Genomic DNA, 17,419 nt, shown 5'->3' on the forward strand with positions numbered 1-17,419 from the left:
GGTAGGAGAGTTTTAAGCCAATGAAACTCGTAAGAAAAACCACGTATGCTCTGACATCCAAATGAAAGATCCCCTAGATAGAGACTGAAATCGGCCTATATAACCGTTCCAAGTTCGAGGTATGTATTCCTGATAATACATACTCATTTTATTCGCACAAAACTGGGAATTTTATTCTTCACAAAAAAAGTCAGGAAATTTTAAGTAACTTGTTTAAAGGCCCAAAGAATCATTGAAGGCCCGAATTTCTGGTAGCCCAGCCCTTTCCATCATGTGGGCTTAAATCAAGGATGTATTTATTTATACTCAGGGAGAATGAATATGTCGAGATTATTTTTAGCGTTTCTCCAATTCCACCCGTTTGGCCCCCCGGTATGCTCCTCCGCTTTAATAAAATCAAATAATACTGCAATCTCATTGGTTCTTAGAAATTACGTTTTTCGATGCGATTAACGCTGCTGCGAGGACGCAAAAAATAAGACCGCCTCCTTTTTCCCTCCCCCCCCCCCTTAGCGTGACGGGGTTAGGGGCTCAACGTGTCCGTGGATAGTCTCCCTGAGTATAAATAAATACATTCTTGCTTAAATGCACTACAGAGCGACAAATCACACCCGAGCCAAAAATTAAAAATTTGTGATATTTTTTTCTATATTTCCAAATAGCCTAGTTTTTTTTATGTTAAAACCATACGTGCTCTTGCATCCGGAATAATCGGAAAATCGATTTTCCACATTTGTATGAACTCTGTACTAAGGTTTGAATTTTGCGCCTGTTGTGATAATAAAATGCATTTATTTATAAGTAAATATACAACTACTAAGCTTAGTAAACTTATGTAATCATAGACGTCCCAAAAGAGTATCAAACTAGGATATTTATATATTCAATATATTGAATTTATCAGCTTTTTCTTTAGCTGTTTCATAAATGTTATGCAAACTTGTATGTCTTTTTTATGTCAAATAAATAATCTGAATTAAAAATTATAATTTAAATTTTCATACATGCATAGCTCAAGTGACCGTTTTTAAAATTACGTTTTTTGCGCGCGACACTACCTCATGGCAACACATATTTACGTGCAAAATGAATTTTTACCTTGATTTCTGTACTTTATAATCATTACGCAATGTTTTGGTAGTAGTATGTCATTGAAGCGCCCGTACACCGCAATTTTTTTGTTTCGGGATACAGGGAAATATCGTTAACCAAATATACTCCGTCATTCTCACATGTTTCTAACTTACTGAAACAACATACGCAACTTTTATGACTATTTTTCTAGATTTTATCAAAGTACTTTTACAGTATTAGATTTATTTTACGTTGAAAAACCAAAGGAGGTACCCCTGGCTTCATATTCGTAATATTGTACAGCATTAAGTACAGGCAACTGCAGAAACAAAAACCCGAAGGAGGTAATGTAGTCGATATAAATATCACACTGAATGTTTATTCATCCAATAAACATATACTTTTATTTTGAATTTAAGGAATGGCATACTCGAAGGATGTTGATCTACCGCAGGCTCCACCGCAATACCAGGAAGTATTTGCGGAACACTCATCTGTTGGCGGCCTTTTGACAGTGCAAGATTTTTTACCAGGAATGCTGAAAGAATCGGGTATTTTCACCTCCCCAAAATTTGAACCTTTCTCGTAAGCCTTTACTTCTGATTTTTTCGTTATATAATCTAAATTATTCGATAACATTTTTGTTATTTCAGCGTCTTAGTAATTCGAGCCAACCAATTTCTCGCGCAAAATCCTTATTGGGAAGCTAAAACTTGCGAGAGCATTGAATTTAAATGCAAACCTGATACTTCTATTGATCCAGAAGAAATGACATACTTAGAATATGGACAAACTGGAAACACTTATATCAGGGGCCTTAGACTATGGCTTGTTCCCAGGAAAGCGAACCACCATGCTCAACAAATTGGCTATGTCAACCTAGTTCCAAGAACTATAAATAATAACACATTGGGGTGGCCGGAGTTTGCTAGCTTAGATGATACATTAAAAGAATTTAATCAAAGAACCAGAGAAAATCCAAATGCATTACCTGGTATAGTTTTTTAAATAAATAAAATGGAAGTTCTAAATGAGATTTTGCATCCCCTTTTTATCTAGGTCGAATCGTGACTATCGAGACTCAAGAAATGAAAGCTGATACGATCCAAATCTTTGATCCTGAGAAAACATATTGGCATGAAAGAGGAGAGGTTTCAAAACACTTTATCGTGGTCATTCGTATTTTTTTCGAACACATCGCGAATGCTAAATTGGAGAGAGAACGAGAAGAAATTGGTGTGGCTGATTTCAAACCTGCAATGCTGGATGATGGTGGGATATTTGGAAGAACAAAATATGAGCCATTTTCGAATGTTATTATGGCGGCATCTCAGTGGTGTTCTGGACAAAAAACGATTCGATTTTGTAATGCCCAAACCTTTGAAGTTAAAGTTAAAACGGGTAAGATAATAATAAAAAAATATAGTTAAAGGGGAACGGTCAAGCTTTAACCAGGTAGATAGCCCATTAAAAACTAAAATTTATGGCGAAAACCGCAAAAAAAATATTGAGTGGTTAATTTTTAATAAAATAAAGAAATTTCGGGAAATCGAAAAGCGCGCGTCCACCGCGACACCTGGTGAGAAGTCGGTTAGACAGAAAAACAACGCAAAAGCGCGCGCTGCTGATGACGCAAAAAATTGGTTTTGCACGCGCGGCGCGTTCCAGTTATAAGAGACTTAAGCCTAAATCGCGCGATTTTAAAAGTTAGGATAGTTCGCAAATCATTCATACGGGGTTAGGGGCGCTGGCGGCAGCCCCTAAGATGGCGACGAAAATTCAAACCCAAACACCTGACGTTATTTTTCGTTTCAACCTTTTGGGCCAAAAGCTATTTTTTCGAGACAAAAAAGGGTACGTGTTAGTATATTGAACGTCTTGTTAATCTTTTGATACGGAAATAAGGCCATATTTGGAAAAGCTTGGCCGTTCCCCTTTAATTCAAATAAATCTAATATTAATATCTTTTAGGGAATACAGTGGATACACAGAGAATGACGTATATGGAACGTGTAACCCACACCACTTATTATGTTAGAATTTTACGAATTGGTTACGTAACAGTAACAGGAGATCGTGTTGCTGCTCCATTAAATTTAAGCTGCAAAAACTTTGTGCCTTATATTATCAAAAATAAAACCATAGGTTGTGACAAATATGAAAGTTTTTCCAAAACTAAAGAGAGAATTGAAGAGTGGCTTCGAGCAACGGGTAAGAAGCGTATTTCTTTTCTTGATAAAATAATAAATTGAATTATCTCAGGAGGAAGAGTCTTGAGCTGCGAAACAGTTGGTATAAGATGGAGGACTGGAGGAGAACGACAGAATGGCGTTGAAACCAGTTATACCTATAATCTGGCAAAAGTCAGTGAATACTGGTTGTACGTTATACGAATCTGGCTAGATGGTATTTATACAGAACCTCCTGCAAAGGTTTTGAGTCCTCCTCCAACTGTAGAACAAGATTCTTGCGTCATGTCATAAAGGTTTCCAAAAATGTGGTATTTTAATGTTTTATGATCAAAAATCAGTATTGTAATAAAGAACTTTATAAATTAAATTGAAAAATAATAACAGTAACAGTGGTGTGACTATTTTTTAATTTAGTACTATGCACAAGTTAGTCAGTAAATAGTTTAATAAGAACTTTATACATAATGACATCTGACAGTGAGAAATTGAGTGATTTATCTAATCGGAATCAAAAAATTAAAGGTTATTAGCTGTGACAAAAAGTCCATCTGTCCACCCTCTTTGATAAAATCGGCTAATTCCAACTAAAAAGAATACAATGAAAGCCTTATTCTTATTCAAAGATATACTAAAAGACCTAAATTATATCATTCACATAATCATTATTTTGAAACTTATAAGTCCATCATGCATTTTACTCGTGTTTGAATTTTGCGCCATTAAATCGCACCTCGCTGTGGTGAATAATGAAATGTGTGGAAATAGTACTGCTTTCAGTAGTTCAGTGGATTTCCCCCTGAGTTGTGGTGGCAGAGTTTTTCTTGTTTTACCTTTGCTTTTCTCAGTTTCTGAGAAATCGTAGGTTGAGTGATATTCGGTCAAGAAGGTATTTATTTATATTTAGGAAGAATGATTATGTTGCGACAATTGCCGGGCACGTTGAACGCCTTTCCCCCGTCTCGCGCGGGGGGGGGGGGGAGACAAAACGTCACCGGCGTTTGATTTCCATCGCGTTAGGTGACGTAAATTTTAAGCAGCCAATGAAATACCGGGACTATTCGTTTTATTTTAAGCGGAGGAGCGTACTGGGGGGACCAACGGGTGGATTGAGAGAAAGGCTAAAAACCGTCTCGACATAGACATTCTCCATAGGTATAAATAAATACATTCTTGATTCGGTAAAAGAAGGCCCGAAATATTTGTTTCCTTTATCGTTTTAATTTCATATATCCCGAAATTTCGGTGGTAATTATTCCAAATTGGTGTTTATTTTAGCTTCACTTTTGGCATTGTATACATTGGTATATGTGTCTGGTTTAAATGCCATGCTATTGGAAGGCTTTTTAATGTACCGTTTGTTCTGTTTGTATTTTAATAATTGCGAATTAGGAATTAAATACTAAAGCACAATTTCATTAAGTTTTTTAATTTGTTTTTGGAGTTTTAAGCTTACTGTTATGATTTTAAAGGGGTTTGTTTTCAGTAAGTGTAACTACCGCGAAGAAACATTTTTTTTCGAAATTTCGGAGCTGTACTTAAATGAAAATGCGTTTTCTCTGAACTGTTTATATTAAGAAAGAGTAAATAAAGTTGGTACTTTTAACTTTGGTGGTAGATTGGATTTTTCTCGGAATAATATTTATGATAAATCAAATATTTAAATTACGATTAAAGTCAAGTTCGGCGTATGGAAAAATAATTACTAATAAAACATAATTCCACTAAGTGTTAAAGTATGACATAGGGAAATGATTTTACTACATCATTCTCAGTTACGCTAAAAACATTTATGTGCCATGAACTATTCTAACCCAACTTCCGGTGACGTGATATTCCAAGAATTTGGCACACGATTTTGAATACCGCCCTTTTTAGGCTTAATGCGTATTTAGCCGCACTAATTTCGTTTTCGCCGGGTGCTCGAAGGCAACACAGCAGACGAAATTTTTTTCGAGTACTTTATGATTGTCAGAATATGAACTCTGACTTGGATGACCAATAGAAAAATTGAAATCACAAAGAGGGTTTAACTTCCGGGTTACTGAGCTGCTAGTCGTTTTTCTGATTTATCGTTCTTGAAGAAAGGATGTAGTAAGGGTCATACTTAGGGGTAATACTTTACATATGATCATATTAAAAGTTAAAATTTGAACCTGATTTCCGGAAAATTTTAAAATTATCGTACGGTCAGTCTGAATTATATATAGTATGCCGTTGAAATTATTGTATCGCACGTCTGATAATGTTACAATATTTTTAAGAACTACGTACCTTTTTTAAAGGGATCTAGGCTTTTAGGGGGCTGTGCATCGAGTTGGACTGAAAATTTAGAACCGTTCCCTTTGCTTAAAGGCCGACTACATAAATCTTCGGTTTACTCTGTCTGTCACTGGAAGTCGGCTGACTGCAATACACATGTGCCATGCAGTCAGCCTAGTTCCAGTGAAAGACAGAGTAAACCGAAGATTTATGTAGTCGGCCTTTAAAGGAACTCTATCACTAGAAATTAAAATAGATGGCGGTAGAGTAAAAATGGACCTCCAAAGGTTTTGTTCGAATTAGTATAACAAAGTTTTCCACGTAGAGAAGATAGTTGAGTTCATTTTGGCTTTCAGGGTAGGACTTCCCAAAAACCGAGTATAACTTCAGATTTATGGGATCAGCCATTTTTCAAGAATTTCTATTTTTGTGAACTGGGCTGATATGTCGCCAGGTACTTTAAAAATCTTGGAAAAGGATTTTGAAACCTCTAATTAGAAAAATTGTTGCAAAGTATTTATGTGTACCCCCCCCCCCCCAAATTTTATATTTAAAATAACTTCATTCTTGACAATATCTTCTCTACTAAATGAATTTTTAATTCGAAAAGGGAGGGAAAAAGTATTTGGTATTTTCAAATAGTTTGCAAACCCTTCGAATAACCGCGGGTCTTTTTCTAATTTGTTGAGTTTCAAGGCCTTCAAAGGAAAACGCAATGAAAATTCTGAAGTAGTCCTTCTTTCTGTCACCTCTTTATGCCACCTAAGAGCAACAAACACTAGGAGAACGCAGCTAGCCTTTAAACACGCTAACGCAGTGTTGTGTACAAACTTCATTGGACGAGCCTTTATGCTTAATGTTTTACGGGCGGGGGGAAGACAATTTTGTTTTTTTCCCCTTCTGACGGCAGAAGACGCTAAAGCGTCTAACCAATGGAAAATGTACGCAAGAAAATGCACGACTTTTGACGGGTTGCGTTCTCCTTGTGTGGGCTGCTGTGTTTGTTGCTCCAGACAAAGCTAAATTATTGGCGTGAACTGTTTTCTGTTTTTTAATTTTCTGGAATAACAAAGTAAAACTAAAACCAAGTCAAAAACAATTTAATAATAAATAACTTTGTGGTTAAAAAACGGCATTTTGTGTAACATTTTGAACTTATTTGAATATTAAGTCAAGAATTTATTAAATTACTGAGTTAAAATTTTACAAAAGATACTAAAATGTACTCTATTATTGTAGGTTACGGTTAAGAAGCCAATAATTTTATCCAAAGGCCTAAATGAAATTATTTTATTATTTTGCCATTTGCAAGTAAAACGTCAAGTGATTTCAATTATTTTTTAAATATTTTTGGAGAAATATGCAAATACTCCCGTTATTTCAATTATTTTTTTATTTTTTTTGACAAATATGCAAACTATTTGGTTATTTGAAAACCAAATACCTTGAATTATTTGATATTCGAAATAATATTTGGTATTTCATCAGTTAACTGGCTTGGATTTTTGCCCAAAATTATTCGACCAAATTATTTGACATTTTAAATATTCGATTTGGTATTTGACGTGCCTCGAAAAAACATATTTGATATTCGATTCGATCTTCTAAAAATGGTATTTGCATACCTTTACCAGGCTGTTCCTAAGAAATACGATGACACAATACCGCTTAAATAGTCTCTGCATACTACACGCGTATCAAGATGAACTAGATCAAATTGATATGAATGAGGTAGTTACAGATTTCATTCATAAAGAGAGTTAAAATAAAATTTGTGTGAATATTCTGTGTAATTATTTTTGGCTAGTTCGATTCTGTTAACCGATTTAGTCGGACTTCCTAGCTCGTTTGATTCTAACTTAGTTAATAAACCAGTTGTTTAATTAGATTAAAATCGGTAACTTATAAGTTAAAAAAACTGGAAACTGGAAATATGCATTAAATATCTCGACAAAAAAAACTAGCGCTATCGGCTACCGCCCAAACACCCATTTTCGATTCTTTGTACCCCCCTTCCCCCCCAAAAAAAAACCTTCCGCCGCCGCCAGTGGCGTAGCGTGGGCTATTGTCGCCCGGGGCGGAATCATAAGTCCAAGGAGGATAGGAAGAGAGGCGAAGTAGAAGGGATGAACGCGCCAAAATCATCCTTGTAAAAAGGGGCAATTTTGCCGCCCTTCTAATGGTGGCGCCCAGGGTGGTCCGCCCCTCCGCCCCCCCCCTCGCTACGCCACTGGCTGCCGCTGATTGAGTCAGTCTAATTTCGACTTCTTCCATATTTTGCCGCATACCCTCGAGGAAGTTGGGCGACCGCTAGTGTCGATTTAGGTTGCTTGGAAAATTTTACGCAAATATAGATACCACAAAGACTGATTGATGGGGATTTTCAAAGACGTTATGACGAATGTTCTTTTTCTAGAGATGGACCTTTCAACCATCAAAATAATCATCTATGGCAGGATGAAAACCCCGACAGGGGATACGAAAATCATCACAATGCTCAGTTCCAGCGCTGTTTGGGCTCGAATTCTAGCGTCAGCAAAAGCAAGAAGGATTCTCGTTTTGGCCGTTCAATACTATTCCGGATATAACAATGTCGAGAGGTATGATTATACGTCACATTAATAAGTACGCGGATGTCGGGTGTCCAAGTAATATAATATAAAAACCAATGGTAACAAATACACTTGAATAAAAATAAAAGCACTTAAATGAAATATACACGACACTAAAATAAACTGGGCCTGCAAATTAAATTCGTGGGGAGTAACGCGGGCTTTCATGTTTTCAATACGTTAGGCTTAATTAGATTTTAGCGGTTTGAAATAAAACGTCCGTTTAATTTTAATATTTAATAATGACATAATTTCTCAACCGGCGCTCGTCGTATCTCGCGTCATTTTTTAAGAGCGCGCGTAATTCAAACGTATATTATATAAAATATAAGGGACATTACATTTCTCCCTTAACCAAGAAAAATTTTGAAAAAAAATGTTAGAGTGTATTTATGTTTGTTACCACAGTAACTGTAGCTGATAATGGATGTAACCTGCTTCAAATATCAGTGTATCGTTTAGGGGCTTTTATGTTTTATCGTAACTTTCTATGTATGTTGGTTTCTTCGCAGTCGAGGACTCTTGAGTTTTTTTTTTCGTCGTCTGTTTTTAGCAGTAATTGAGGATGGTTTTGCGTTCACACGGTTGATATTCTGTTGAACTGAATTCCTTTGGGGGTTTGCCAGGTTTTGGTTCATACAGTTGATATTTTGTTGATCTGGATTCCTTTGGGGGTTTGCTGGGTTTCTTACTTCGAGATCATGTGGTGGCGTGGACATTGGTGAAGGATGCATTTGAGACAGAGGAGAAATTGGTAAAGGTGGCAGTAGAACATTCTTGGCATTTTTCGGTTTCTTTGGTTTAGGAGGACCTTTTGCTTTTTTGCCTTTAGTTGGTGGTGGTGCTGGTTCTTTTGGCATCAAAGCAGGTGGAGCCACTGACAGTGGTGGTACAAACTGATACGGAGATTGATCCATATAATCCGGCATGCCTGATAAACCAGACATTGGATCATTTATGTCCAAAGATGGTGGTGGAAGTGAGTTGGGGCCATCCAAAAGTCGGGTAGTAGATGGAGCGCTATTAGGTCCCATCATCCCTTGGAGCTGATTTTGACAAGCGGGAGAAGTTGGTATATAGGGACATGAAGAGACAGGTTGAATTTCAATTTTTGGAGGTGGATGATACTGGGTAGCAGGTTGAAGTTCTGCGTAAACGGGTTCCTGATTTGTTTCTTCCTGCGTCTCTTCCTCAAAGTTTTGAGGTCCACCAATATCAGATTGCGTTGTAGCAGGTGTTGGAACACGACTTGCTGGATAATGATTCTGATGGTGGGAGTTCATCTGATAAATGTCAGTACTAAGTGTTGGTTGCACTGTTCTTGAATTATTTACAGCATAAGATGAAGATGCCTGTGGATGCAGTGCTTGCGTTCTATAGGGTGTTTCACTTGGCAACTTTTTGTCAGCAGATTGAATCCTAGTTACTGGATACTGAATATGTGAATATTGCATGTGACTGCTGTATGGTACATAATTCACACCTCGATTTTGATAAGCGGATATGGTATTATTAGGATAATGTTGAGTCTGAGGTGTTGTGGAGCCAATGGATGGCGGTCGGCTTTGTAAGAAGTTTGATCCCATTTGTGAAGAGTTAGTCACTCTGTGTCCACTTGGATTTTTATTGTTGCTGATTGAACCTGTTGAGTTGTTACTATATGGCATTGTAGAAACTGAATTTGAACCCATGGCATTGTCCATTTGAGTGATGGATCCAGTTGCCAAAAATGCACCTGATATAGAGTGGGACTGAGAATTTGGCACTAACAGAGACCCACTGGGACCCCTTGTTTGGTTTATAACAGTAGGGTGTATCTGATGACTTTGAGATGGTGGCATAGTCTGTGGTTGCTGGGATTGTTGCTGACCCAAGTAAGAGTGCGAGTGCGAGGTCATGTGATTGTACCCGCTTGAAACAGAAGACGAGAGTTGCGGGTATAGAGTGCTCATCGAGAGTTGGTTAGTGTGATAAGTCACTTGAGGTGGTTGAGAAGTGGGAGGGTCAAGTTGATTGTAATAAGAGCCACTTGTGAGACCCGTGTATTTCTGGAGTACATCATCAATATTGTTGTTCGTGACGGTGTTAATTGTGGGCGCTTTTGGTAGTATATTAAGTTTTTCCAAAGTAGGAGCCCCAATAATATTATATGCTGACTTGCTTGGGTGGAGTACGTGAAAACGTCGTCAATAGAATGGTGGTTTGATAGAATTCTTGTCTTAAACTGTCCAATTAACGGTAAAGGTTCCCTGGATGCATATGGAAATACTCTGACAGTAGAGACGTCGAGCTTAGGTGTGGGTAGCATTTTGGAGTATGTCTTGTAATCCAAAATGTTGATACTTGCTCCGGTATCCTTTAGTGCGGGGATGTCTAAACTTCTAATATTGAATATCGTCACCATTTTGTTTGGAATTGGTGGTGGTAAGCTACAAGTTGTGTTGGACATATGAGGTATAGTCTCCTTTTCTGATGTCAGCGTACAAATGTGAAAATCTTCTAGTTCCGATTGATTGTTATAGTTTCTGTCGTATTCTTCGTATGGTTCATCCATTGTTACTAGTGCGGCCGAGTTTTGCCCCAATTCATTTGCTTTGGATCGGCACATACTTTCCCGATGTCCAAGCTTGCCACACCACGGGCAAATTTCGTTTCTCGCGGGGCAACTGTTTTGTCCTTGGGCATGTGGGAAATTTCCTCCACAGTTGAAACAGAGAGCTGATGTATGATATGCATTGTTAGGGATGTTCGGTGTACGTCGATTATTGTTTCACGGATTATTCTGAAAGAATTGTCGTGAAAATGATGTTGTTGTCGGATAGTGTTGTTGAAACCGTTGTGGTTGTTGTCTACTGGTTGGTTGTTGAGGGTATTGAAAAGATTGTTGGGGGCGATGTAATGGTTGTTGGGGTGTCGGAAAATGGAGTGGTTGTTGTTGAGTTGGTGGTTGGTTTGGCAGTTGTTTAGTTGTAGTTGTTGTTGGTTGGGTAGCCGTTTTCGGATGAATGGCATTTGCAAGTAGTTCTGCCTTAGTCTCCATTAAGTTAGCTTGCTCTTCTGCTAATTCGTAAGACTTTGCCACCGTGAGGAATTCGTCCAAAGACATGTTCGGTTCTCTTAAGGCTTTTCGTCGTAACGACGCTGATACACATGTTTTTATAAGGTGACCTAATATTTCTTTATTGGCGTCATGAAAATCACATGACAATGCAAGCGTCTTCAGTCTGATAGTATATTCTTCGATGGATTCGTACGTTAACTGGATCGATTGACGGAACTTGTATTCTTCCACTATTACATTACGTTTTGGTAAAAAGTAGTCGTTGAGTGCTTGTTTGGCAACCAAATATACGTCAGGCTGTTGTGCACCATTAAGTTAGCTTGCTCTTCTGCTAATTCGTAAGACTTTGCCACCGTGAGGAATTCGTCCAAAGACATGTTCGGTTCTCTTAAGGCTTTTCGTCGTAACGACGCTGATACACATGTTTTTATACGGTGACCTAATATTTCTTTATTGGCGTCATGAAAATCACATGACAATGCAAGCGTCTTCAGTCTGATAGTATATTCTTCGATGGATTCGTACGTTAACTGGATCGATTGACGGAACTTGTATTCTTCCACTATTACATTACGTTTTGGTAAAAAGTAGTCGTTGAGCGCTTGTTTGGCAACCAAATATTTGTTTGCCTTTGGGACCTGTATTTGTGCTAGGCCTCGGTTTTAATGTTTGGAATTTAAAAATCATTGCGCAATACCGAGGCCTAGCACAAATACAGGTCCCAAAGCGGGGAATTCATTTCCTCGCCTTAAAATTTTCGTCGATTTTAAAAGTAGATTACGAGCGAAATAATTAAGGGAAAATTATGAAAGTAGTCTTAAATAAAACCTGGAAACTTACTAAAAATCATATGAAAAATTCAAAGTTGAGTACAAACACTAAAATTATTAAAAAGTCTCCGAATTGCAACACAGTTAGGAAAACAAATTCCCGTAGGAAAAGCATTAGGGAGAAAAAACCATTTTCACGAAAATTCGTCCGCTTAGACTCAGTTGGTGTCTCCGCCGTTCGGCAGAGCCACTTGATTTTTGAACCCCTCCTCTTCTATGGAGAATGATAAAATACGCGAAAAAGTAGATTAGTCCATAATTAAAAGGGATAATATAGCTAAATCCTAAACAAATTTGAAGAAATTAAAAAACTTACTACTAACTCGTACCCAATAAGTCTTCGAGCAAAAAACGCGAAACTCGGATCAAATAGATTACTCGAAGATCTATTTGATCCGAGTTTCGCGTTTTTTGCTCGAAGACTTATTGGGTACGAGTTAGTAGTAAGTTTTTTAATTTCTTCAAATTTGTTTAGGATTTAGCTATATTATCCCTTTTAATTATGGACTAATCTACTTTTTCGCGTATTTTATCATCCTTCTCACAGTCCATAGGTGGTTTCTTCTAACTCTTCTATGGAGATGTCCGCTCCTATTGACTGAACGCAGTATCAGTCACGTGCTTCCTCCATGGTTTAGTTTTAATATTTAATAATGACATAATTTCTCAACCGGTGCTCGTGGTATCTCGCGTTATTTTTTAAGAGCGCGCGTAATTCAAACGTATATTATATAAAATATAAGGGACATTACACGGGCTCTCTCTCTCTCTCTCTCTCTCTCTCTCTCTCTAAAATGAATTTAAAGCCTTTCTTTTCTTTGGCTCACCAAAGATCATAGATGAATACAGTCTGTTCACTATAATCGCTGGGTCGGTGTCAGGTGATCTGGAATTTGTTGCATGGCGACTGTGGATATGGACTGGCTCCAGCTGACTTCGATTCGTACCGCCATGTTGACTGATGTACGTGAGCCTCGGAATCTACTTCGCTTTTTAAAGTCTTTTATAATTTAAACTTCTACTAACTCTGCCAGAACTCTTTGTTCACAATCACGGCCATTTGTATTTAACCCGGGACTACTCGTACCCGGACCCTTCCTACAAGTTCCACCTAGGAGCACCCCACACACACAAGGAGAACGCAACCCGTCAAAACTCGTGGGTTTTCTTGTCGGAAGGGGAAAATTCGGAAATTGCCCATAAAACGTTCAGCGTAAAGGCTCGTACAATGAAATTTGTACACAATACTGTGTTCATGTGTTTAAAGGCTAGCTGCGTTCTCCTTGTGTTTGTTGCTCCTAGATTCCACTCAGTAACCCCGAGGAACTCTCTGACTCCAAATTCATCAACTCTTCGGTTTTTATTTCTTCGTGGATGTCACGTGAAATAATTTAAGTTTAAGTTAAGTTCAGTGTTTCTTTCAGAAAATTTTCTTCGGGGGGGGGGTTTCCCAGACATCCGGGGTGCCGGTATCCAGTGGCGAGCGTAGCACTCCATGCACGCCTGGCAGTGGCGTTGGAAAAAGGGGAAGCTCCGGGGGGGGGGGGGGGCGATAGACTTTTACCGGGGGGGCTTTGCCCCCCCCCCGGAGAGATGCCTGAAAGAAACACTGGTTAAGTTGGGAAGATCTTAATTCTTCGGTTGATGATTGGCGAAGGTGAAATGGCAAAGGAAGCCCGTGAGAGGCGTTACGTGGATAGGTTATTGGTCGAAGTATAGTTGTATGGATGGAAGCTAGTAGTTGATAGTCGGTAGTAGAAATTGGTGACAACCGGTGACACGTGTTCGCGTGTGGTACCCCTTTTTGGTTAACGGCAATAGTTAGTGTAGGGAGCTGTTGGCTCGCGTGGCATGAAGGGCTTGTCACCACCCTCCTATAATTAATTAATGGCTTGAAAAGTAGCATGATGACTTAGGCCTGAGGTGGTGCCTTGGGTATTAGCCTAGCTGATTATTATTATTATGTTTTAAGAAATCAATGGTGACGTTAAGAATGTAGAAAAATTAAACATATTTTAATAAATTCAGAATTATAAAATTAAGTGTCGGACTTTTTACTATTTGGTTTCAATAAGATGGTGTCCCACCACATTATCACAGATAGGTGACTGAATTCCTGAAACATCTATATAGCCTGGCTTAGGGCTTCTAACGGTGATCTGGTATCTGTTGCTTTCCAAGATTAACTGGATTATTTTTAATCCGATACCTTTAGCGGATAACATATTTTGTAACTCTAACGGCAGTACGCGGATACGCTTTGCTCTTGTCTGACAAACCTAAATGATTTTTACGGGTTGATCTGCTTTTTAAATTGTACCTTTAATCCGCGATAACTGCGGATATACTATTTTAGTGTATCTTTATATTGGCTTGGTGGAACTAAACCAATTTTTTGTTGCCATACAAAAATTTTAAAGGATAAAAAACATTTAACCAAATAAAAAAACCGATAGCCGCGGGTCAGATAAAAAAGGATACTGGTAGCCATAGAAATCTGGTTATTTATCGGATATATATCTGATACGAGATATAGTAATCAGTTTGCCTTATTCAGATAATCGTTAGAAGCCCTAGCCTGGCTACGTCCCTGCTGCAAGGTCTCCCGATCTGATACCTCTGAACTTTTTCTGTGGGATTTATGAAAGAAAGGGTTAGCGCAACTCCTATTGAAACGAGAGCCGAACTTCGCCGGAGAATTAAAATTGCTTGTCAAGAAGTAACACCAGAAATGATAGAGCGTGCATTTGCTGATATGATTGTCCGAGCTCAAGATCGCGTTGCAGCGAATGAAGGTTTAAATGAACTCACTTTGTAAACAAATATTTAGCGTATTTGAAATAAATTATTGTATTATTTTAATAAAACCCGAATACGGTTTTTGAGCGTGCAAAATATTCTGCGTGTGTGAAATTTACATTTTTTAAAACTAGTACAGGTATTCCTTAATTGGAGGTTTTTGTCGATTCCCATGATACACGAATGAGTGCGAATCTTTGCTATCAAACCAGTTTAGCCCGTCTTGTCAATTTTTCAAGTTTTTCCCATCGAACCAAAGGTATTCGTATATTTCAGATGATGCTCTACAACTTCTCAATTGGCAAAATTGATCTAGCACCAAGTGGTGAAAAAATAATTTTTGTACAAAGTGTGAAAATATTTGCTGAAAATCAATTTGCCACAGGCTCCACCACAGTATCAAGAAGTGTTTGCGGAACACTCATCTGTTGGAGGCCTTTTGAAAGTGCAAGATTTTTTACCGGGAATGCTGAAAGAACCGGGTATTTTCAGTTCCCCAAAATTTGAAACTTTTTCGTAAGTTTAAACTTCATTTTTTATTTCACAAATTTAATTTAAATTATTTAATTCAATTTTTGTTATTTCAGAGTCTTAGTAATTCGAGCTAACCAATTTCTTGCGAAAAATCCATATTGGGAAGCTAAAACTTGCGAGAGCATTGAATTTAAATGTAAAGCTGGTGCCTTTGTTGAACCAGAAAAAATGTCGTATTTAGAATATGGAAAGTACGGAACCACTTTCATCAGGGGCCTTAGATTATGGCTTGTTCCCCGTAAAGCAAACCATCCGCAACAAATAGGGTATGTTAATGTAGTGCCAAGAGTAATAAGTAATGAAGGATTCAGCTGGCCACAGTTTGCTAGCTTAGATAATACATTGAAAGAGTTAAATCAAAAAACCAGAGAAAATCCAAATACGTTACCTGGTATGGTTTTTTAATAAGAAATGGTTCATTTCAAATTTAGTTTTGAATTCTTCATTTAGGTCGGATCATAACTATTGAGACTCAGGAAATGAAAGCTAGTAGTATTGAAAACTTTGACCCAGACAAAACGTATTGGTATCAAAGAGGAGAATATTCAATACATTTTATAGTGGTCATTCGTGTTTTTTTTGAACACGTTGATCTTAAATTGGAGAGAGGACGAGAAGAAATAGGTATTGCAGATTTCAAACCCGCAATGCTCCATGATGGTGGTATATTTGGAATGGCAACGTACGAACCATTCTCAAATGTTATTAGGGCCGCATCTCATTGGTGCTCAGGACAACGCATGATTCGTTTTTGTAACGCCCAAACCTTTGAAGTTAAAGTGAAATCAGGTATGATATATGGTATTATGGTCCTTTCTGAAATTGACAGTTACATAAATTATGTTTAATTTTTATTGAGGTCCTATGATATTAAAGTGCCATTACTCTGATATTTTACTAGGTATAGTGGATACGCAGAGAATGACTTATATGGAACGTGGAAAAGCAATCACTTATTACGTTAGAATTTTACGTATTGCTTACGTAACGCTAATTGGAGACCGCGTTGCTCCTTCATTGAATTTATGTTGCAAAAACTTTGTGCCTTATACGATCATAATTAAAACATTGGGGTGTGATGAATATGAAAGTTTTTCAAAAAATAAACAGAGAATTGAAGAGTGGCTTCGGGCTACTGGTAAGGAATACAATGTTTTTTCTTGATGAAATTATAAATTTAATTGTCTCAGGTGGTAGAGTTTTGAGCTGCGAAACAGCAGCTATGAGATGGAGAACAGGAGGAGAACGGAAACATGGTCTTGAAACGAGTTATACCTATAATCCAGGTAATGCTAATGAAATCTGGTTGTATGTTATACGAATCTGGCTAGATGGTGTTTATACAGAACCTCCAGCGGAGGTTTTGAGTCCTCCTCCAACTGTACAACAAGATTCTTGTGTCATGTTGTAAAGAGTACGAAAAATGCAGTATTTCAGTGCTTTAATACTAAAAAGTATTATTAATACAAACCTATATACAGCCACTAGGCTAGATGAACATTATAAGCAGCCATGGAGTAAATAAACAGTACAAAAGGAAAAAGTAATCAAAATACTATACAAGTTAAAATAGTCTAGATGAACAATCATCGTAGAATCATTCTAGAAAGAGACATTTTCTATGTACCTTGATTCTAGTTTTATGTTATATATCGCGCCAGAATTAGTCACAAAAATCAGCTTACCATACCAACACGCCATCTATTGGAAAACCAAAGCATTACATTTTTTATGATGATATTTACAAATACTACAACTTTTTTAAAGAAGTTTTGATAAAATTTATAAAAGCCATTGAAAACTATATTTTATATAGTAACAGATGTACGTAATTTATCTCTTCCAACAGAAGAAAGTATCCATCAACAACTTTTACCTTTTCAGAGAATCTCATATTTTTCCTATATAGTAACAAACTTCCACTGTACTATTTTTTTTAAAAGTATTTTGAAAAGTTAGGAGTCTGAGACTGTCACTGTCATGATTCAAGCAACTATATAATAATAACAATTTTAAAGTTCACAATAACCGCTTAAATGTCCTCGATGATCTTGGCGA

At 37.5% G+C, this 17,419-nt stretch overlaps 2 protein-coding genes across 3 annotated transcripts; both read left to right on the forward strand.

The window, feature by feature from the left end:
• The first annotated feature begins 1,115 nt into the window (after positions 1-1,115).
• On the forward strand, positions 1,116-3,660 carry LOC149948399 (uncharacterized). 2 transcript variants are annotated; one of them, XM_090173397.1, is made up of 7 exons: positions 1,116-1,418; positions 1,494-1,659; positions 1,728-2,068; positions 2,134-2,475; positions 3,046-3,285; positions 3,337-3,437; positions 3,507-3,660. In XM_090173397.1, exons 2-7 carry the CDS (start codon positions 1,496-1,498, stop codon positions 3,555-3,557), a joined length of 1,239 nt encoding a protein of 412 aa, XP_090029523.1. In that variant the 5' UTR covers positions 1,116-1,418; positions 1,494-1,495; the 3' UTR covers positions 3,558-3,660. The 2 variants fall into 2 exon arrangements, with proteins under 2 accessions (XP_090029523.1, XP_090029522.1); XM_090173396.1 differs by having other exon boundaries at positions 3,337-3,659.
• An 11,544-nt stretch (positions 3,661-15,204) lies between these two features.
• LOC149948400 (uncharacterized) lies at positions 15,205-16,916 on the forward strand. Its single transcript, XM_090173407.1, has 6 exons — positions 15,205-15,343; positions 15,415-15,752; positions 15,812-16,150; positions 16,263-16,499; positions 16,552-16,647; positions 16,708-16,916. Exons 1-6 carry the CDS (start codon positions 15,294-15,296, stop codon positions 16,770-16,772), a joined length of 1,125 nt encoding a protein of 374 aa, XP_090029533.1. The 5' UTR covers positions 15,205-15,293; the 3' UTR covers positions 16,773-16,916.
• Positions 16,917-17,419: the final 503 nt, after the last annotated feature.

Source organism: Leiobunum rupestre, chromosome 4 (assembly GCF_980474605.1).
Source record: "Leiobunum rupestre chromosome 4, qqLeiRupe1.1.hap1, whole genome shotgun sequence".
Classification (NCBI taxonomy): Eukaryota; Metazoa; Arthropoda; class Arachnida; order Opiliones; family Sclerosomatidae; genus Leiobunum; species Leiobunum rupestre.